Source organism: Canis lupus, chromosome 31 (assembly GCF_048164855.1).
Source record: "Canis lupus baileyi chromosome 31, mCanLup2.hap1, whole genome shotgun sequence".
In the NCBI taxonomy this organism is placed as follows: Eukaryota; Metazoa; Chordata; class Mammalia; order Carnivora; family Canidae; genus Canis; species Canis lupus.
The window spans coordinates 17374545-17397016 of NC_132868.1; the positions used below are offsets into that span (position 1 = coordinate 17374545).

General features: G+C 34.2%; 1 protein-coding gene across 6 annotated transcripts in view; it reads left to right on the forward strand.

The window, feature by feature from the left end:
- ATP11B (ATPase phospholipid transporting 11B (putative)) overlaps window positions 1-22472 on the forward strand; it is a 121648-nt gene that overhangs the window by 4540 nt on the left and 94636 nt on the right. For all 6 annotated transcript variants that reach the window (XR_012021779.1, XM_072807543.1, XM_072807538.1 and 3 more), the window contains one exon: window positions 21985-22101. Coding sequence is in view for 4 of the 6 variants with exons in the window: in XM_072807543.1 (XP_072663644.1) it covers window positions 21985-22101 (117 nt within the window). In the remaining 2 variants the exon portion in view is untranslated. Of the gene's footprint in view, window positions 1-21984; window positions 22102-22472 lie in introns of those variants that run through there.

Consider the following 22472-nt stretch of genomic DNA (forward strand, 5'->3'; position numbering starts at 1 on the left):
TAATTATCTATAGTGTGTTTACTTTTTCCTTCAACATGTGAACATGTTCATGCCTTCCTCTACTATTTTACTTTATCCTGTACTTGTAACTTTCAAATTCTTTTCAGTTTTCTAGAAAATAGATCTGTCCTGTCTAGTACACTTGAAATGTGGCTAGTTTGAATCAAGATATTCACACAGGACTTCAACAATACAAAAAATAGTAAAATATCTCAATTTTTAATATTGATTACATGTTAAAATAATATTTAGGATATATTGGGTCAAGTAAAAGATTGCAATTAATTTTTCCTGTTTCTTTTTACTTTTTTTCTGTTTTTTAAAGATTTTATTTATTTGTTCATAAGAGACACAGCAAGAGAGAGGCAGGGACACAGGCAGAGGGAGAAGCAGGCTCCCTAAAAGCAGCCTGATGTGGGACTCGATCCCGGATCCCAGGATCATACCCTGAGCCGAAGGCAGAAGCTCAACCACTGAGCCACCCAGGCGACCCTCTTTTTACTTTTCTAATGTGATTACTAGAAATTTTAAGATTGTATATGTGGCTTGCATTTGTGACACATTATATATATTAGTACTGCTGTATAATATTAAAAGTGTGTTCGTGTTTCTGTATAGGATACAATATAAGCCTAGGTATCTCACTCGCTAGACTGAATATTCTAGGGCAGAGACATACCTTGTTCATCTTTATATCCCTTTTACTCAAGACAGCAGCTGACCCATTCATTGTATGTACCCACCCACCAAATGTTGGTTGAATAAATGAATGAGTATCCTATTTATTTCAGTGTCAGTTTAGAAGTACCTGTATTCTTTGTCTTTCTCTCAAGAGTAGGAAAAGGAGGCACAGGCCTGTGGTATTCTTATTTTGGTATAGCTAAGTAAGTTTTAATATCAGGAATTCATGTTTAAGAACCTAGATCTTTGCTTCTTTTATCTCTATCTTTAGATAAATATTTTTAGATACCCAGTTTTTCTTTTAATAGGGAAGTCAAGCATTAGAGGAACCCAAGTTTCACAGCAGCACAGAAGTAGGGAGGGACCTTGCTTCTTAGATTTTCCAAAAGAACCTTATGATTGCTATTATTGTCATTAAATATCCCTTCAATTCCTGCAGTCTGTTTTCAACATATCAGCCACAGTGATCTTGTTAAAAACACAAGTTAGATCATGTAATTCTTGCACTTAAAACCTTCTAAGGATTTGCATTCTTGCTCAGAGTAAAAACGTCTGTGCTTGAGCTGTATGGCTCTGTGCACCTTCCCCTCCTCCCCCCAAAACCACTTCTAATCTCCCATCACTCTTCTCTCACTTCACTTTATCCACCCTGGCAGCCTTGCAATTCATCAGAAGTGTTAGGGATACTTCAGTCTAAGGATCTTTGCCCTGGCTGTTACATCTGCGTGGAATGCCAGTCTCCCCAACTCTCCCCATTCCCTTACCTGCTGGTTCCTTTACTCCCTTCAAGTCTTTATTCAATTGTTACTTATCCATGCATGAGGCCTTTTCTGGACATTTAGTGTAAAACAGTAACTTTTTCTCAGTACTTCCCTATCCACCTCCCCTGCTTTTTATTTCTCTAAAAGCACTTAATACTATTTAACATATTCTGTAATTTACTTGTGTCCTTTATCTCATGAAGGCAAAGATTTTTGTCTAGTTTTAGTTCCCCATATAACAAATTTTCTCTAAATTTTTCATTTATTTATTCATTCACTCGAATATTTTCTGAACATCTAATCTGTGATAACATGTTCCTAGGCTCTCAAACTACAAAATAAAGCAACCTTGCCCTACTCAGTCTTCTAGGAGTCTCTTCCTAAATGGATATTTGGATTGTTGTCATTTTTTCCTCTTACAAAAACTGTTGCAGTGGCCATTCTTATTTATAGTTTTTTTTTTTTTTTTAGGATTTTATTTATTTATTCATGAGAGACACAGAAAGGCAGAGACACAGGCAGAGGGAGATGCAGGCTTCATGCAGGGAGCCCGACGTGGGACTTGATCCCTGGTCTCCAGGATCAGGCCCTGGGCCAAAGACGGCGCTAAACTGCTGAGCCCCCCAGGCTGCCCAGTTTTTTTAATTGAAATACTTAGAAGTGGAATTGCTGGGTAATGGGGTGTGTACTTTACGATGATTACATGTATTGCCAAATTAGTTTCCAAAACGTGAGAGTTCCCCTTTCCCTACCTCCTTGGTCAACACTTTGTACTGTCAGACTTGAAGAAATTTACCAATCTGATGGATGTGAATTGTATTTTATTTTGTTCTAATTTAGTTTCCTGATTGCTAGTGAGAGTCAAGTGTCCTGTATTTCATTCATATGATTAGATTGCTCATTTTTCTTTGGATAGTTTGTCTTTTCCCTGTTAGTTCTTTCAGTAGTCTGTATTCTAATTCTTTGTTGTGGTTGTTGTAAATATTTTCTTCCAGTTTGTCCCTTGTATATATTTAAATTTGTTGATAGTATCTTTTTTGATAGAGAAATTTTAAATTTGTAGGTAAATTTGTTAGGACTAATGATTTTGTTTTTTATTAGTTATTTAGATATTCTTTTCATATACCAGGATCATAGAGCTTTTTTCCTAGTGTTTTCTTCAAATTGTCTTAAAACTTAGTTTTTTAACATTTAGGACTTTAGTATATCTGGAATTGATTTTTTTTCTATAGAATAAGGAATTTACTATATTCTCTCCCATATGGAAAGTTATTTGTCCTAGTGCTTTTTATTGAATGAGCTATCTTTTCACCACTAATGGATATTGTTTACTTTCTCTGTGATATTACCAGCATTCTCTCTCACATAGCGTGTTCTTTTCCTAGGTTCTGTATTCAGTTTCATTCACCTGTTGATCTGGTGCACCAATAATGCACTTTTTTATTAAGTTTTTAATTTTAATTTCCATTGTAGTTAACATACAGTGTTATTACTAGTTTCAGGTGTACAATATAGGGATTCAGCAATTTTATACATACTCAGTGCTCATCATGATAAGTATACTCTTAATCCCCTTCACTTATTTTACCCATCCTCCTACTCCACCCCCTCTGGTAACCATCAGTGTATTCTCTATAGTTAAGACTGTTTCTTAGTTAGGCTCTTTCTCATTATTTTCCCTTTGTTCATTTGTTTTGTTTCTTAAGTGAGATCATATGGTATTTGTCTTTCTATGACTGGCTTACTTTGCTTAACTTTATACTTGCTGATATTATACTTGCATTATACTTGTTGCAAATGCCAAGATTGCATTCTTTGTTAATGGTTGAGTGATTATTTTCCATTGTCTATATATAACACATCATCTTTTTAAAAATTTTTTAATTGGAGTTCAATTATAACACATCATCTTTACCCATTTATTTATCAACAGACACTTGGGCTGCTCCCATAATTTGCCTATTGTAAATAATGCTACTATAAACATAAGGGTGCATGTATCCCTATGAATTAGAGTTTTTGTATTTTTGGTGTGAATACCCAATAGTACAATTACTGGATCATAGGATAGTTCTATTTTTAATTTTTTGAGGAACCTCCATAATGTTTTCCATAGTGGGTGCACCAGTTGGCACTCCCACCAACAGTGCACAAGGGTTCCCATTTCTCCACATCCTCTGCAACACCTTTTGTTTCTTGTGTTTTTTATTTTAGTCATTCTGATAGGTGTGAGTTGATATCGCATTGTAGTTTTGATTTGCATTACCCTGACGACGAGTGATGTTAAGCATCTTTTCATGTATCTATTGACCATCTGTATTTCTTCTTTGGAGAAATATCTATTCATGTCTTCTGCCCATTTTTAATTGGATCATTAGTTTTATGGATGTTGAGTTATATAAGTTCTTTATATACTATAACCCTTTACCAGATAAGTCATTTGCAAATATCTTCTTCCATTCAGTAGGTGTCTTAGTTTTGTTGATTGTTTCCTTCGCTGTGCAGAAGCTTTTCATTTTGATGTCTCAATGTTTATTTTTACTTTTATTTCCTCTACCTTTGGAGACATACCTAGAAAAAAGTTGTTACATCCCATGTTGGAGAAATTACTGCCTTTTCTGTCTTCTAGAATGTTTATAGTTTCAGGTGTCACAGTTAGGTCCTTAATCCATTTTGAACTTATCTCTGTATATGTTATAAGCCAGTGGTCCAGTTTCATTCTTTTGCACGTAGCCATCCAGTTTTCCCAACACCATTTGTTGAAGATGCTGTCTTTTCTCCATTGCAAATTTTTACTCCTTTGTTAAAAATTAATTGATCATATAAACATGGGTTTATTTCTGAGCTTTCTATTCCATTGATCTATGAGCCTATTTTTGTGCCAGTACAATATTTTTTTGATTACTACAGCTTTGTAGTGTAACTTGAAATCTGGAATTCAGATACCTCCAGCTTTGTTTTTCTTTTTTAAGATTGTTTTGGCTGTTGGAGTCTTCTGTGGATCCATACAAATTTTAGGATTATTTGTTCTAGTTTTGTGAAAAATGTTGTTGGTATTTTGATGGGAGTGTATTAAATCTGTAGATTGCTTTGGGTAGTATGGACATTTTGAGAATATTTGTCAAGTCCATTTGTCTTCCAGTCCTTGAGCATGGAGTATTTTTCTACTTCTTTGTGTTGTCTTAATATCTTTTATCAGTCTTTTACAGTTTTCAAAGTAGACTTTCACCTCTTTCCAAGGTAATTTATTATCTTCAACACAGTTGTGAATGGGATTACTTCCTTAATTTCTCTTCATTATTAGTGCATAAAAATGCCACGAATTTCTATACGTTGATTTTGTGTCCTGTGACCTTAGTTAAGAATTCATTTATCAGTTCTAGTACTCTTTTGGTGGACTCTTTAGGGTTTTCCTTATATAATATAATGTCTTCTGCAAATAGTGAAAGTTTTACTTTCTCTTTACCAATTTGGATGCCTTTTATTCCTTCCTCTTGTCTGATTGCTGTGGCTTGGACTTCCAGTACTATCTGAAATTCAATACTATGTTAAATAACAGGGCTGAGTGTAGACATCCTGTCTTGTTCCTGATTCTAGGGAAAACATTCTCATTTTTTCCCCACTGAATATGATGTTAGCTGTGGGGTTTATATATATATACTTTGTCGTGTTCAAGTATGTTCCCTTTAATCTTACTTTGTTACGGGTTTTTACCGGGAATGGATGTCGTACTTTGTCAAATGCTTTTTCTGTATCTCTTGAAATGATCATATGATTTTTTTCCCTTCTTTGATTGATGTGATATAGCACATTGATTTTTGAATTTTGGATCACACTTGCATCCCAGGGATAAGTTCCACTGATTTTGATGAATAATTTTTTAATGTATCATCGGATTTGGTTTGCTAATAGTTTGTTGAGGATTTTTGCATCTATGTTCATCAGAGATATTGGCCTGTAGTTCTCTCTTTCTGTACTGTCTTTATCTGGTTTTGGTATCAGAGTAATGCTGGCTTCATAGAATGAATTAGGAACTTTTTCTTCTTCTGTTTTTTGGACTAGTTTGAGAATAGGTGTTATCTCCTCCTTAAATATTTGTTGGAATTCACCTGTGAAACCATCTGCTCCATCTGTTTATTGGGAGTTTTTTTATTATTGATTCAATTTCACTGCTGGTAATAGGTCTGTTCAAATTTTCTCTCTCTTCCTGATTCAATTTTATGAGGTTATATGTTTCTAGGGGATTTATCCATTTCTTCTATGTTGTCCAATTTGTTGGCATATAATTTTTTATAATATTCTGTTATAAAATCTTGTATTTGTATTTCTATGGTGTCAGTTGTTATTTCTCCCCTTTCCTTTCTATGTATTGTGTTCTCTCTCTCTCTCTCTCTCCTCTCTCTCTTTTTGATGAGTCTGGTTAAAGGTTTATCAATGTTTTGATCCTTTCAGAGATCTAGCTCCTGATTTTGTTGATCTGTTTTATTTTTATTATTATTTTTTTTAAGTTTTAATTTCATTTATTTCTGCTCTAATCTTTATTATTTCTTTCCTTCTGGTAGTTTTGGGTTTTGTTTGTTTTGGAATCTTTAGGTGTAAAGTTAGGTTATATATTTGGGATTTTTCTTGCTTCTTTATGTAGGCCTGTTATTGCTAAAAACTTCTCTCTTAGATAGCTTTTGCTGCATCCCAAAGATTTTGGGCCATTGTGTTTTTATTTTCATTTGTCTCCATGTATTTTTTTATTTCCTCTGACTTCTTGGTTGACCCATTCATTGTTTAGTAGCATGTTATTTAACCTCCATTTATTTGTGTGCTTTCTAGGTTTTTTCTTGTGGTTGATTTCTAGTTTCATAGCATTATGGTCAGAAAAGATGTATGGTATGGCTTTGATCTTTTTAAATTTGTTTAGACTTGTTCTGTGGCCTAATATGTGATCTATTCTGGAGAATGTTCCATGTGCACTTGAAAAGAATGTGTATTCAGAACAACATATTGTTCTGAATATATCTGTTAGATCCATCTGATATAATGTGTCATTCAAAGCCAACAAGTTTCCTGGTTGATTTTGTTTTGATCATCTATCCATTTATGTAAGTGGGGTGTTACGCAGTGTCTTAATTATAATATTTTTATAAGTCTTGACATCTGGCTGAGCAGTCCTTTTTTTTCTTTCAGAATTGCATTAATCTTTACTCTTCCATATGCTATTTATAATCAGATTGTCCAATTCTGTGGAGAATCTGTCTAGGATTTTGATTGGCTTTGTATTGAATTTGATAAATTCCTTTTCATATTTTTCTTCTAGATGAAGTAGAAGCTATGGATTGTATTTTATTATTTTCTACCTATGCCTGTATATTGAGTATCTCTATCCACCTACAAATAATATAGGGATTTGAGTTTTAACTCCAGTATTTCTTCTCTCACCTTCCACAATACTATTATGTAATAGTTTAATTCTCTTTTTTTCCCTTTTACCAGCTTTGTTAAAACTTAACTCACATACCATACAGTTTACCCATTTAAGTATTCAGTTTTTTTAGTATACTCATAGAATTGTGCAGCCACCACCACATTTCATTGTTAGAACATTTTTATACCCCCTAAAAGAAACTCTCTGCCAACCAACTTACACTTTCCATTCCCCTAGACTTCTAGTCTCCAGCCCTAATCAATCACTAATCTACTTTCCACCTCTTATCAGTTTGCCTACTGTGGACATTTCATGGAAATGGCATCATATAGTATTTGGCATCATATAGTATTTGGTATTTTGTGACTGTTTTCTAGCATAATATTTCACCTAGCATAATGTTTTCAAGGTTCAACCATGTCATAGCATGTATCAGTAATTCATTCCTTTTTATTGTCAAATAATAATCCATTATATGGATATACTACGTTTTGTTTATATGTTCATCAGTTAGTGAACATTTAGTTTGTTTCCATCTTTTGACTATTGCATAGAACACTGCTTTGACCACTGATGTACAAGTCTTTGTGTCCATGTATATTTTCATTTCTCTTGACTGTATACCTAAAGAGTAGAATTATTGGGTCATATGGTAACTCCGTCTTTAACTTTGTGAAGAATTGCCAAACTGTTTTTCAGAGTGGCTGCACCATTTTACGTTCCTACCAGCAATGTATAAGGGTTCCAATGTCTTATATCCTTGTCAACACTTAGTTTTGTCTGTCTTTTTAATTATAGTTATCCTGGTGGGAATGAACATCATTGTGGTTTGGTTTAAATTTTGCTAATAACTAATGATCTCAAACATCTTTACATGTCCATATTAGCCTTTTCTGGAAAAATGCCTATTCAGATCTTTTTGTCCACTAAAAAATTTTTTTTAATGAGTTGTAAGAATTTTTTGTATTATGGATACATGATCCTTTGTAGATATATGACTTGCAAATATTTTTTTTCCCATAATGTATGTCCTAGTTCTTCTTCTCAAAACATTTTCTAAATTTTTGGCAGTTACTCATTTTTCTACAAAGATTTAGTGATTTCTTTTACTCACCATTGTTTATTGCATAGTACCTCATCTCCCTGTGTTTACTTTTATTTTTAATAAGATAGATCTTTTAGTAATTTTTTTTCTTTTAGTAATTTTTAAGCAAGGGTTTAGAAGGGTGATCTGTTTTAGTTTTAATGTCTTTATTTTGTAGTCACTATTGAACACTAATTAGGTAGATAAGAATTCTAGATTAACATGTACTTTCACTCAACATATTGAAGATACTACTTATTCCATTCCTTTCGACATTTATAAATGCTGGTACAATATATGTTTTTAACCTAATTGTCATTACTGTTGGTAATCAGTGTCACATTGATTTTAAGATTCTCTCTTTGTCCTTGATATTTTGCAATTTTATTTTGCTATATCTATCATTTTTTTTCATGCTTTTCCTGCTCTGCACTTGTGTCTACTTTCAGTCTCAAGGCTTATATTACTATGACTCAGAAAAATTTTCAGCCTGTTTTCTTCCTTTAACTATTGCTTCTTTTTTTTTTTTTTTTTTTTTTTTTTTTTAATTTTTATTTATTTATGATAGGCACACAGTGAGAGAGAGAGAGGCAGAGACACAGGCAGAGGGAGAAGCAGGCTCCATGCATCGGGAGCCCGACGTGGGATTCGATCCTGGGTCTCCAGGATCGCGCCCTGGGCCAAAGGCAGGCGCTAAACCGCTGCGCCACCCAGGGATCCCTAACTATTGCTTCTCAACCTGAGTTTTTCTCAGTCTAAGAACTCTTACTTGATACTAACCTGTCTTCTGTGTCTTTTAACTTCTTTTTCATATTTTTCATGTATTTTCTCTGTGCTGCTTTCACTTTAAATTCCTTAGTTCTAGCTTTCAGTTCACTAATTCTCTCGCCTGTGTCCCGTCGAGAGTTCATCCTGTCCTCAGATATTTAATCTAAATGATTGGTTTTTATTTCCAGAATTTATTGGACCTCTTTCAATTTCATCTGTTCTTGATGCATATCTGCTTGATTTTTCTCAGAATATTTTCTTTTTTTAAAAAAAAATAGATATTATCTCTTTGGAGGTTTTATACATATTTAAAGGTACAAAGCTCTTTTCAACTTCCTTTCAATTGAACCTGACTCTAGGACCCAGGTACAAAGGGGTGCTATTAATCCATATCATGCCATAGGAGCTGAACTTCAAGCTGCCTATTTCCAGATACAGAATCCCAAAGGCTCAGCCCCTGAGTATAGAAATGGTTGTCTTATTTTAACCCTAGCTACATCTTCTTAATTAAAGAAAAGAAAAGTATTTTATCCATGTTTACTTTTGTGAGGAAAAGGGAAGAGCTCAAAGTGTGGACTTTCCCAAGGTCAATAGCTAATAAATACCAGCGGCAAGACTTGAACCCAGAGAGTTTTTCCAGGGTGTTTAGCAGTGTAGAAGAATGTTAACAACAGCAGCAGTTTTCTCTGTATTTCTCATTCCCAATCCTGCCATCTTAAATCTGTTCAATGGTGAGGCAAGGCTAGAAAAGGAGTTAAGGGAAGGTGGCTGGGGTACTCTGGAGTGACACGTTGTAGAGGAAAAGGAGAGATGTGATCAAGAGTTCCTGTAGTCATTCAGCAATGGCCATTCATAAGTTGACTTAATATTTTAGGTACCATAAAAAGTTAGGATTTGCATGTACCTGAATGTATAGCTTCTCCTGAAAATGTTATCTACCATAAATGCAATACCTATAAATCAGTTTTGAGCAACATGGCAAATTTTTTTGAGAGTTTTTCAAGTTTTTAATTTCCTTTTTGTCTTGAACCTTAGGAACTCAAAAAATTATTTTGAAGTTTGACAAATTTGTTGTGTTAAAACAGAAATTGGAATTGCTGAAAAAATATGTTATCCGTTTTAATAAAAGTTAATAAACTTTTATTACATCTGTAATGGAATTGTGCTATATACATTTAACTCTTCAGAAGGATGTATTTGATCATTTTCTATAGAGAAAAAAGTGAGTCAGTCATCTAATGAGTTAACTGCTATTTCAGTCAAAATTTTACTCATTTTACTTGATATTTTGTTTCTCTTTTTTTGTGCTTATTAAGAGGCCTTATTTTTTCTAAATGAAATTTTATCCAGAACAGAGGCCCTGACTTCTATTTTGGTGTTTCACTATACCAAGCATAGTACCTAGTATATAGTCAATGCTCGTAATATTTATAAATTGAATTTTTAAAAATTAAATTACAGGATAATATAATAATGATATGCTAAGTAGTTTGGTATCTCAGAATACTCGGATATTTTACCAAAATTTGGTTCAGTGCCTCATATAGTATCAAGCACATTTTTCCCAATGAAAACATGTATAATATATTGGTATTCTAAGATTTTGCTTTGAAGAATTCTTTGTGATAAGTGCAGTTGGCAGATAACGTTTAAGTAGTATATAGTCAGTTCAGATCTTAATCATCTGTTACCTAGGAAATTGTTTCTTTGCTCTTGCACCTCCTGGACTACAAAGGAAATATAGATATTGTTGCTTATCTCAGTTCTCCACTGTGCTCTTTAATATACAAATTTGAAAAATGCTAACAAAGATGTGAAGGTGTACTTGACTCTTTACTACTGAAATACAGGGAAGTGATTCTCTAACGTGTGTTTTCCTATTGAAATTTAAACGTAAAGGCATTGGCCTCAAAGTAGGTATGCAGGAGACCCTCTGACTTTGTGGCTCTCTTTATGTAACCTTTTTTTTTAGAAAAATATTTATTTATTCATGAGAATACACAAAGAGGAGAGAGAGAGAGAGAGGCAGAGACACAGGCAGAGAGAGAAGCAGGCCCCATGCAGGGAGCCGGATGTGGGACTCGATTCCGGGTCTCCAGGATCACGCCCTAGGCTGTAGGCGGCGCTAAACCGCTGAGCCACCGGGGCTGCCCTATTTATGTAACTTTAAAGGAAATTGGTGCAGTACCCACCTGCCAGTGTTGATCAGCTCTTTTTCCAGCACATATTTGCAGAATTTGAAAAAAAATAAACTTAGGAATTTATTAGGAGGAGTCAGTGAAAGTAAAAATTCTTAAGTAATCAAAGATGCTTTTAACAATCTTGAAATGTCTCCTAGGTCATGCATTTCCTAATGATGATGTTTCCTGTAAATTGAGATAAAATTGCCAATGATCTATGCAAAATGAGAAAAACTAGGCCAGTGTTGTGTATCTATGGCTGTGGTGTGTGTGTGTGTGTGTGTGTGTGTGTTTGCTTGCTTGCTAAAATTTATAGATGTACTTGTTTTTGAAGACTTGTATTTTTCTTTTAAAAAATAAATCTTTTAATCTTAGAATAGTTTCAGATTTACAGAAAAGTTGCAAAGGTAATACTGAGAATTCCTGTAGATTTCCTTCACCCAGTTTCTCTCTCTTTTTTTACAGTAAGATTTTATTTATTTCAGAGACAAACACACATACACACACCATGTGCGAGAGCCTGTGAGCCCAGGCAGGGGCAGAGAAGCAGACTCCCCGCTGAATATCAAATCAAGCCTGACAGACACAGGGCTTGATCTCAAGGAGTCTGAGATCATGACCTGAGCCAAAATCAAGAGCAGGATGCCCAACTGATTGAGCTTCATAAGTGCCCCACACTTAATTTCTCTTACTGTTAACATCTTATATTACTAGGCTACAGTTATACTAATGAGCCAATACATTACTATTAAACTCCATACTTTATTCAGATGTTGTTAGTTTTTCTTTCTTTTATTTTAAAAGATTTTATTTATTCATGTGAGACATAAAGAGGCAGAGGGAGAAGCAGTCTCCCGCAGGGAGCCTGATACTGGACCCTGGGATCACTACCTGAGCTGGAGGTAGACGCTCAACCACTGAACCACCCGGTCGTCCCAGATATTGTTAGTTTGTCACTAATATTCTTTTTTTTTTGCTTCAAAATCCCATCTGGGATAACCTATTACACTTACCAATTCCTTGATCCTTCAGTAATTTTTTCTATAACTTTTCTGCCTCTTTATCAAATCTTTCATTTCAACCCTGAATGAATATATGATTCTTTTAAACTAAAAAAGTTTTTTTTCATTTGATCCAGCTATCGTTAATTACTATCCCCCACTTCCCCACTCTTCTCTTCACCCCCATTCAATCAATCCATTGTAGCCCTTTTAACTTTATTCAAACTATGTTGACAGAAGCCACCAATGATTTCCTAATTATTAAATTCAGCATTCTTTTTTTTTTCTGTTCTCATCTCTCTTTACAGCATATGAAATAATACCTTTTTGCAACTTCTTCCTGTGTTTCTGCCATACCAGTTCTCTGTTTTCCTTCCTGCCTGGTGCTCTTTCTCCTTTGCTTATTCCTTCTCTCCCACGTGTATCTTAAGTAATAGCCTTAAGAATTCCATCTCTTGTCCTTATTCTCTTCTTCCTCTGTACACTCATAATAGGCAGTCTTATACATTTTTTTAAATTTTAACTGTCATTATTATGCTTGTTGGGTTCCAATCTCAAGTCCAACTCTCTTTCCTGATATCTAAACAAAAATATCCAATTGCTTTCTACATATTTATGTAGGGTGTCCCACATTGAAATCAGAAAATAATTGTATTCTGATGTTAAATACGAGTGTGGAAATAGGAAATTAGGTGATATCTAAGGTAAATAAGGCCTAAATCACTAACATTTTATCAGCTCCAAGTGGGTGGGGACTTAGTCATCTATTTTTATCATCAGTGGTCCTTAACTTATTGCAGAGCACATAGAAAGTGTTCAGTAAATACTCTGAATGCTAAAGTAAATTCTTTTCATTACATGTAGAAGTCAAGAATTGCAGATCAGTACAATTTTAATATGCAGGGTAAATGAACTGCTTGCTTCCTTGAAGAACAGAAAATAGGCTAAAATAGTCTATACTGTTTTTTCAAAAATACGTTCTTAGAATTATGTCATTTTGACCCAGTGTTGCTAAATAATAATTTCTCTGCTTAAAGTTTAATTTTTAAATTTTTGTAGCAATAGTTTTAAAATTTGCTGGGTCCTATTTGTTTAACCTTGTATAGACATGTTTTATTTTCTTCGGAAACGGGTTTCTTAGGTTCTCAGCATATAAGATTAACAAGACAATTACCATTTTTCCACCCTGCTGTTTTCTTTTTATTTCAATTCTTGTCTAAATAGCTAAATAGGATTCACTTAGCATCTCTATTTCTTAACTTCAATATATTTTTGTTATTGTTTATAATTTTTTACTTAATACATTATCCTGTTAAAATCTGTACTTGGTAATCTTTGTTGTGGCTTCCTGGTATGAATACTGGCTATACTGTACTGCTCTGGTGAAAGTTGCAGCTTCTAACTTGAGGGATTCTGTTATAGACTCAAAACAGCGAATACTTGTAACTTATATTTTGGTCTTCCTAGTACCTAGTTGCTTTTCTACCCTATCAGACCCTAACAGGTATTTTATAAATGCTTCATCCCTTCTTCTCCTGTGATAAAATTTAAATATATAACCTGACTACACTAATAACTTCTTTTAAAAATCAACATCAAAACTGAAGTTGTGGGATCCCTGGGTGGCGCAGTGGTTTGGCGCCTGCCTTTGGCCCAGGGCGCGATCCTGGAGACCCGGGATCGAATCCCACATCAGGCTCCCGGTGCATGGAGCCTGCTTCTCCCTCTGCCTGTGTCTCTGCCTCTCTCTCTCTCTCTCTGTGACTATCATAAATAAATAAAAAATTAAAAAAAAAAAAAACAAAACTGAAGTTGTTATATGAAGGAAAAACAAAGAAATACTTATATTAAATAATATCTATTTCAGCATGTAAATGTGCAGTCATCATTTCAGTAGACATAATAATCAGTTGTTATAATCATTGTGAATCCATGGCCACTAATGCAGACTGCTGAAAATATAGTGTAAAGACATTACCTTGGAGATACTGTGGATTCAGTTCTAGAGCACCACACACAAGTGATATATCACAATAGAGTCAAATGAAGTTTTTGGTTTTGTAGTGCATATAAGGTAAAACTTACGTTTGTACTAGACTGTATTCTATCAAGTGTACAACAGTTTTATATCTATAAGAGCTATGTATCTCAACTTAAAAATAGTTTATTGCTAAAAATGCTAAACATTATCTCAGCTTTCAGCAAGTCATACTCTTTTTGCTGGTGGAAGGTCTTACCTGAATGTTAATGGATACTGACTATGAAGGTGATGGTTTGTTAAAAGTTAGGGTGGCTGCACCAATTCTTGCCTAAATAACTAAGTAGGATTCACCCTGTGTCTCTATTCTTTGACTTTGTTATGCTTTTTCATGTTTAGAATTTTGTGGCTGTGCTTGATAATTTTTAAATATTAAACTTTAGATATACTGTGTAAAAAAATAATGTTTTTTGATTGACTACACGTCTCCAGCCTAAGAGTTATAACTCCTTGCTTTTGATATTCTAAGGATCTATAAGCCATCTTCATTGCTCCTGCTGTGTATGATTGTGATGGGAGGAGGAGAAGGCTCAGAAGTATTTGAGAAACTTGGGTAGAAATTTCTTTTTAGGGGCACCTGGATGGCTCTGTTGGTTAAGTGTCTGACTCTTGATATCTGCCCAGATCATGATCTCAGGGTATTAAGATTCTCTCTCTCCCCCTCTGCCCCTCCCTGACCCCCGCTTGCGTGTGTTCATGTGTGCACATGTGTGCACGTGCGCAGGCTCTTTCTCTTCACTTAAAAAAAAAAAAAGTAATTTATTTTTACCCATCTGTCTCTAATTTGAATATCACAGAAGATTTACCAGTTTCACTCTTTGTGCAGTGTTCAACCTGATAAAACAACAACAGAAAATCAAATTTAGGGTTTTTAGTCTATGATTTTAAAATTTGTTTGAAACTAAGACAGCCTCACACATTTATTTTTTATCATGACCCTGTTGCCATACATAGAAATCACCAGTCTAACAAACAAAAGACATTCAAAATTATAATGGTTGAATTATATCCAAATAGGATTCTTCAAATCCATCAGAGAATTTCAAATGGATGAAATTGAATTTTTTTTGAAATTGGTATTTTTAATTGTGGTTTTATATATATATATGTGTGTGTGTGTATATATATATATATATATATATATTTTTTTTTTTTTTTACCATTAAACCCATTTTTAAGTCCACAGTTTTGTAGCATTAAGTACATTCACATTATTATGCAGCCATCATCACCATCCATGTCCTGAACTTTTTCATCTTCCCAGACTGAAACTCCATAACCATTGAACACACACTCCCTATTCCTCCAGTCACTAAACACCTGGCAAACTGAATTTGGCTATTTCTTATAAAAGACGAATCATATGGGGTCCCTGGGTGTCTCAGTAGGTTAAGTGACTCTTGATTTTGACTCGAGTGATGGGATTGAGCCCTGCTTTGGGCTCCCTGCTAAGCAGGGATCTCTTTCCTCTCTCTCTCTCTCTCTCTCTCTCTGCCCTTTTCCCTACTTGTGCATGTGCTTGCACTCTCTCTTTCTCTCAAATGTATGGTGAAAAAAATAAATAAAGGAATCGTACAATATTTTTCTTTCATGACAGGCTTATTTCACTTAGCATAATGTCTTTCAGGTATATCCGTGTTGTACATTGTGCCAGAATTTCCTTTTTTAAGGCTGAATGATAGCTCATTGCATGTATATGCCATATTTTTATCCATTCATCTGTTGATGAATGCTTGTGTTGCTTCCATCTTTTGGCTATTGTGAATAATACTGCCTTGAACATAGGTGTATAAATATCTGTTCAAGTCTTCGCTTTCGTGTCTTTTGAGTATGTACCCAGAAGTGGAATTTATGGATCATATGATTATTCTGTGTTTACTCTTTTTGAAGAGTCTCCATATTTCCACAGAGGCTCTACCACTTTACATTTCTACTGCATTGGCGGTGCATAAGGATTCCAATTTCTCCACATCCTTGCAGTACTACTTGTTTTCTGTTTTTGTTTTGTTTTTTTATGTTTTTCTGATAATAGCCATTCTAATGGGTGATAGGTGAATCTCATTGTGGTTGTGATTTGCATTTCCCTAGTAGAAGTTGGTTTCTTTGACATCCAGAAATTAACCCCAGCCAACTGTAAAGCTATAATAAATGGCTTTGATGAAAGCAATATAAATCTAGGAACAGCAGAGTGAAAAGCTTATTAGCCTCTCTTTTACTAGTAATGGTGGATTTCACTCTACAAAATCACTTTTAAAGTTTTTCATTTTTCATTTAAATTCAATTTGGTAGAAAAGTTATTGTTAAAGATATTTAAAAATTAAACTTGGAACCTCAAAACTAGAGAATTTCGCTCATTCAATAAATATTTGTTAATTAATTGGCACATTCTGCTTTTAAGAATCTTTTGGTCTGGAGGAGGAGATTGATATAAAGGCAAACAATTACTAGTCCATGTAATAAAATCCATAATGAGACTGTGTAAAAGGTTTGGTGGGCATAATAAATAACAAGTGTCTCCCTTTGTTCCTGGGGAAAAAGGAGTGCCAGGTAAAGCTCCACTGAGAAGGAAACTCTTAAGCTGAAACTTGAAGGATAAATAGGGTTTTTCTGGAGATGTATGTTGGAATGGAAATCAAGTTTGGGAAGGAATATCCTAACCTCTCAAAGAGGAGCTTCCTGTAGTAAAGCATTGACAGATGATTTAAGAATTTTAGACTCCAGGATCACTCCAAATTTTATATTTTATAGTTAGAAAGCCAGTCCTAACCACCCTTACAGTAAGCCAAAGTTCCTAGAAGCCCAGACTGGTATGATAATGGCAGACAACCTTAAGCCCTAAAATGAAAATTATTCAACATGAAACAAAAATGTTTAATTTTTTTGTTTGTTTACATCACAAGCATTTTAAGTTATTCTCTATCACTTTCCTTTGTTCTACTAACAGTGTAAAATTATCTTGCCCTTACAGTATCTTCATATTGTATCTTTTATTTTTTTTAAGATTTTATTTATATATTCATGAGAGACACAGAGAGTGAGAGAGGCAGAGACAAAGGCAGAAGGAGAAGAAGGCTCCACGCAGGGAGCCTGATGTGGGACTCGATCCCTGGACCCCAGGATCATGCCTTGGGCCGAAGGCAGGCGCTAAACCGCTGAGCCACCCAGGTATCCCCTAGATATCTTTTATTTAAAGTCTATGTCCAGTAAACAGTAATTCACAATTAAATTTATAGATTTGGTAAAATACATTAAGTCATTCTTCATATCATTCTGTCATATTTTTTGCTAGGCCATTTTCATGTGCCTTTATACATTGGAGCATACATCCAACAAAAATTAGTTTCTGTCATACAATAAAGTGTGTGATGTAAATAAAGCTTTTATTCATTTATTTTAAAAACTGTGGTATTGCAATTTTGACTGAACTTTTTTTTAGTTTTGGTGGGGTTTTTGGTGTGTGGTTTGTTTTGAAACCTTTTCCTTATATTTTAAAAGAAATAGATCACATAAGAGTAAGAAGCACAAATTTACATTGATCATTGTGAACTCTAAAGATGTTTTGTTAGTTACGTTAAGAAAATGTAGCAATTTTAATTATAAGACTATGGTTTTAGTCCCTTGCTAGTGCTTTTATTCATAATGTTTGTATTTTTCATAAAATCTTTGAGATTCTAAGATTATGGAGAGGCTGGTATATTTGGTATGAAAACGTATAATGTTGTGATTCATTCCAAGTACTGCGATGTGCCAAAGACTAACTTCTAAAAATTACAAAGCTGTTTGCTAGATTGATTTCCCTAGGTCTCAACAATTTGTGGTTACAAAAGGAGTCTCTTTGGAATCCCTGGGTGGCTCAGTGGTTTAGCGCCTGCCTTTGGCCCAGGCCATGATCCTGGAGTCCCGGGATCGAGTCCCACATTGGGCTCGCTGCATGGAGCCTGCTTCTCTCTCTGCCTGTGTCTCTGCCTCCCTCTCTCTGTGTCTCTCATGAATAAATAAATAAAATCTTTTTTTTTTTTTTTTGAAGGAGTCTCTTTGAAACCAATCCCATGTGTTGTCAGTTCTTCCCCAAGAAGCCATCCTGAGATTTTTTCCACCTTACCCACTTTTTTTTTATACCTGTGACTTTAACATATACTCACAAATCCAGACTGAAAAGAGGTTTTGAATTTCATACTTTTATAGAACATGAGAGTTTTTTATTTTTAAATAGTTTAAATTTGTGTGCTTCCAAAGCGTAGATGCTATTTTTTAGTAGGAATTAAAATAGAATCAGGGTGATTAGAAAAGCATTAATCTATCTCAGTTTCTTTGCTCAGGGCAAGATGAAATCAGAGGAAAATGGAGCAGGCTAGCATTAAGGGATGGAAGGTGTGAATGGGTAGTCTGAGATGACAACAGAAAATGTAATGTGTGCCAACCCTGGCATGTAGCCTTGACATAGTGATTAGGAAGTTCAGACTGTACTTCTTTCTCAGTGCTATGAATTGTGGTGAAATGCTTGCTAGAAAAGTGTGGAACTGTACTTTAACCTCATACTAACAGTATAGTTATACAGTTAATTTTGATAACATGTTTGTTTTGACTCCTTTTTAAAAAGAGTAGAGATGTTATTGAAACATAAAGATTCTCTTGTGTTTTTAAAATCTGCAATATTGAGATGGAGAACTGATTATAGAGCAAGACTTTAGGTAAGTGGTTTTAAGCTTCTTTTTTTATTTAAATTCAATTAGTCAACATATAGTACATCATTAGTTTCAGATGTAGTTTTCAGTAATTCATCAGTTTTGTATAACACTCAGTGCTCATCACATCACGTGTCCTTCTTAATGTCCATCACCCAGTTACCCCATCCCCCACCCACCTTCCTCCCCTTCAGCAACCCTCAGTTTGTGTCCCAGAGTTAAGAGTCTCTCATGGTTTGTCTCCCTCTCTGATTTTTTCCCATTCAGTTTCCCCTCCTTCCGTTACAGTCCTCTGCACTATTTCATAAATTCTGTATATGAATGAAAGTATATGATAATTGTCTTTCTCCGATTGACTTATTTTACTTAGCATAGTACCCTCCAGTTCCATGCATATCAATGTAAATGGTAGGTATTCATCCTTTCTGTTGGCTGAGTAATCTCACTCTCACCAGAAAAATGCACGTTTTGCAAATTTGCATACATTTTCAGAGATTCATAGACCTGAAACCCATTTATAGATCCTTCTATAAGTCACTCTCTTTATTTTGGGGAAGTTTTGTTCTTTTATTTTTATTGTTTGTGGTTGGCTTAATTTGTTGCAGAGAAGGTGATGCTAATGAACTGAAGTGTTAGAGGTTTTTTCCATAAAGGACATCTAGCTGTCCCTATACAACTAATATAAAATTTATACAGTCATAAATATAAGTATAAAATTTATTTTGTGTAGAAAAAATACACACACATATAGGCATACCATTGATTATAAAATGATTGAATGAGATCAGGTGAATTAATTAACACCTGAAAAAACTGAAAATGTTTAAGTGGACATTATAGCATCTTTGGAAATAAGGGAAACTTTGTCATTCTCCTTTTGGAATTATGTTAAATTATGATATTTTGGAATATAGTTATTCTGCATTTAAAATTCAGCTTAATTTAAAATTGATTTTATTTTTGAAATATCTCAATATATCCCCTTGAAATAATTGTAGAAATCTAAGAAGTTTCAAAACTTTAGTATGTGATTACTGGTATAGCCAATAGAGATGAATAGAGAAGGATGAGTATTTGCTTCCTAGAAGGCCATGAATGAGATGTTGTAATAGTAATGTATATAAATAACATATATAACTTGGTGAAGTCTCTGTTTTGCTTTTTGTTTCTTAACTTTAGATGTAGTAGTAATACATTCCGGTCTTGGTAGAATTTAGCAAAAAATAAAATTCTGCATCAGTGGTTCTCAGTCTCAATTGTCTTGACATCTTAAAGATTTACATATTGTTAGAGTGCTTAGGTGGATCAGTCATCTGACTCTTGGTTTTGGCTCAGGTTGTGATCTCCCAGTCATGAGATCAAGCTTTGTATTGGGCTCCACACAGAGCATGGAGCCTGTTTAAGATTCTCTTTGTCTCTCTCCCTCTGCGCCCCCTTCATGTGCACACAGATGCATGTGTGCTCTGTCTCTCTTCAAAGAAAAAAAAGATTTACATATTCTTTCAGAACCACAAATTTCTTTTTTCTTCTTTAATTTATCCCAAAAACTTACATACATGGTATGTAACTTACTGTTCTTTTTACATGGTTACAGAGTGAATGTGGAATAAATATGCTTCGTGCGGTCTAATGTTCCAGTTACCTGTGTGTCTGTCCCTCTTGTAACTTTATGACTTTATGACCTTTATTGGCAAACTTCCGATGAACCCCTTTGAGAAATACAGCCATAGATTATAGCAGTAGCATGCAAACTCTTTGTCTATTCATTTATTTATGGAGTTGGAGCATATTATGATTTACTTGAGTAATTAACAAGTCGCATGATTCTGCATGGATCAACATGGTACTTAAACTCAATAAAGATTTGTTGAATGGATAAATGGTATATATCTTTAAGATGATTGCAATATTCTAGATAAAGCAGTAAGTTCCACCTCCAATTTTGAGGCCTGCCTTTATCCCCCCATGAATAATTATAAGGAACAATTGTGAAATGTTTAAAGGAGAATTTATGAGGAAGATAAATATGCATGCCACATTTTATCTTTGAAGAAACTGATTTTGAAATCAGACACATAATGGCACATTCACATCCACAAAATGTGGTCATCACTATAAATAGCATAAACAAATAAAATGAAACTTCATGGTTTTTTTATGGAGCATACAAATGCATTTAATTTTCACAGTCTTGTACTAGCTGTTTTAAAACCACAAATAAGAGCAGTTAAAACCTAAACATAGCACTGTTAATATTCTGATGTACTAAACAAAATATACCTATAGGTAATATGGGAATTTCCACTGTCGGTATGTATGTGCTTAATGGAAATTTTACAGGGATGCTAAGCATTGAATGGCAGTCACATCACTTAGTAGATTACTAAAGTAGAGTCCTTAATATCTACAAGTGGATCATTATATTAAGAATACCAACTTTAGTTAACTTTTTAATAATATAGTAGCCATAGTAAATAGCTATTGACCACAATGAAAAAAATGAAAATCTGAGAAATTTCAAATCATTACCAGATAGAAGCCCCCCAAAAGGCCTTGCTTTTGGTGGTTACTTTCAGCCTGTCAAAGTATCTCCAAGATCTGCCAAAGGAGTATTGAAGATTCACTTGCCATCTGAAAAGTGGAAAATACTGTGGGAATGGAGTAACAGTATTCTTGTTCCAGTGAAAACTTTTACACTGGATATCATTACTAAATGTACCTTGAGAGATGGTTTCCCAATTATCAGGCCAGAATTCTATATCCATAGTTCAGGTTGATAGTATGACTAGCACAAAGAGATGATTGTATGGAATGAATCTTTTTTTTTTTTTTTTTTTTTGTACGGAATGAATCTTAGCGAGACCCTATCCAATGCATTGTGAGTCCTGTGGGATCAAAGCTCTTTGAAACCCAAGTTGATCTGGGTGTGGAAGAAATAAAATAATAAACTTTTGTCATCAAATATGGTAGGTGCTGACTAGGCCATTGCTACACAGGATTTCCACATCACTTAGTAGGAATCCATCTTAAGAAAGACATGGAACCCACGAGAATTAAATTTTGGCCTCAAATGCTTCTGTAGATCCTCTGCATGATTTTTTCCCCCTTTTGATAGCATTTCTAATAGAGTATAGATTATTTTTCGTTACCAGATGTATTATCTAGTTAATTTATACTTGAAGATAATACACTAGTTTACCTGAGAAAGAAAAATATATATGGCTTAACTCTGCTAAGAATTAGATAGATTGAGCCTATATGTAGTTCAAGTCCAGTAATAATATGTACAATCTGATTAGTTAAATAAAACCACCAGTAAAGAATCATAACTAACCTTGTTGATCAATATTTTTCTTTCGTTTGGTCTTAGGGTTTTGACCCACCACATCAAAGTGACACAAGAACTATTTACATAGCCAACAGGTTTCCTCAGAATGGCCTTTACACACCTCAGAAATTTATAGATAACCGGATCATTTCATCTAAGGTAAGCATGAACACAACATTAAAACTATAGGTATGTTCCATTTTGTTTTGAAAAGTGATTTGTGTATTCTAGTATACATTTATATCCTTAAAAATTCAAGGGAATTGTGGTTGGCAAATTTATCTTAACCAAAATTGTGAACTGTAGAATAAAAGGAGTTGCCAATTGCTAATACCAGATAACTAGCATGCCAAAAATTATCCTTAGTTGCAATTAAACTGAGGAACTAGTATTTATACTGTGTTCCAGGTGCTGTATTAGGTACATCATCTCATATTATTTAATTCTTAGAACTCTGAGGTAGCTTTTATAAAGTGTTATGATTATTTTATATTTGCTTCTTCAATTAAAGCATTGGGAAATAATTTACC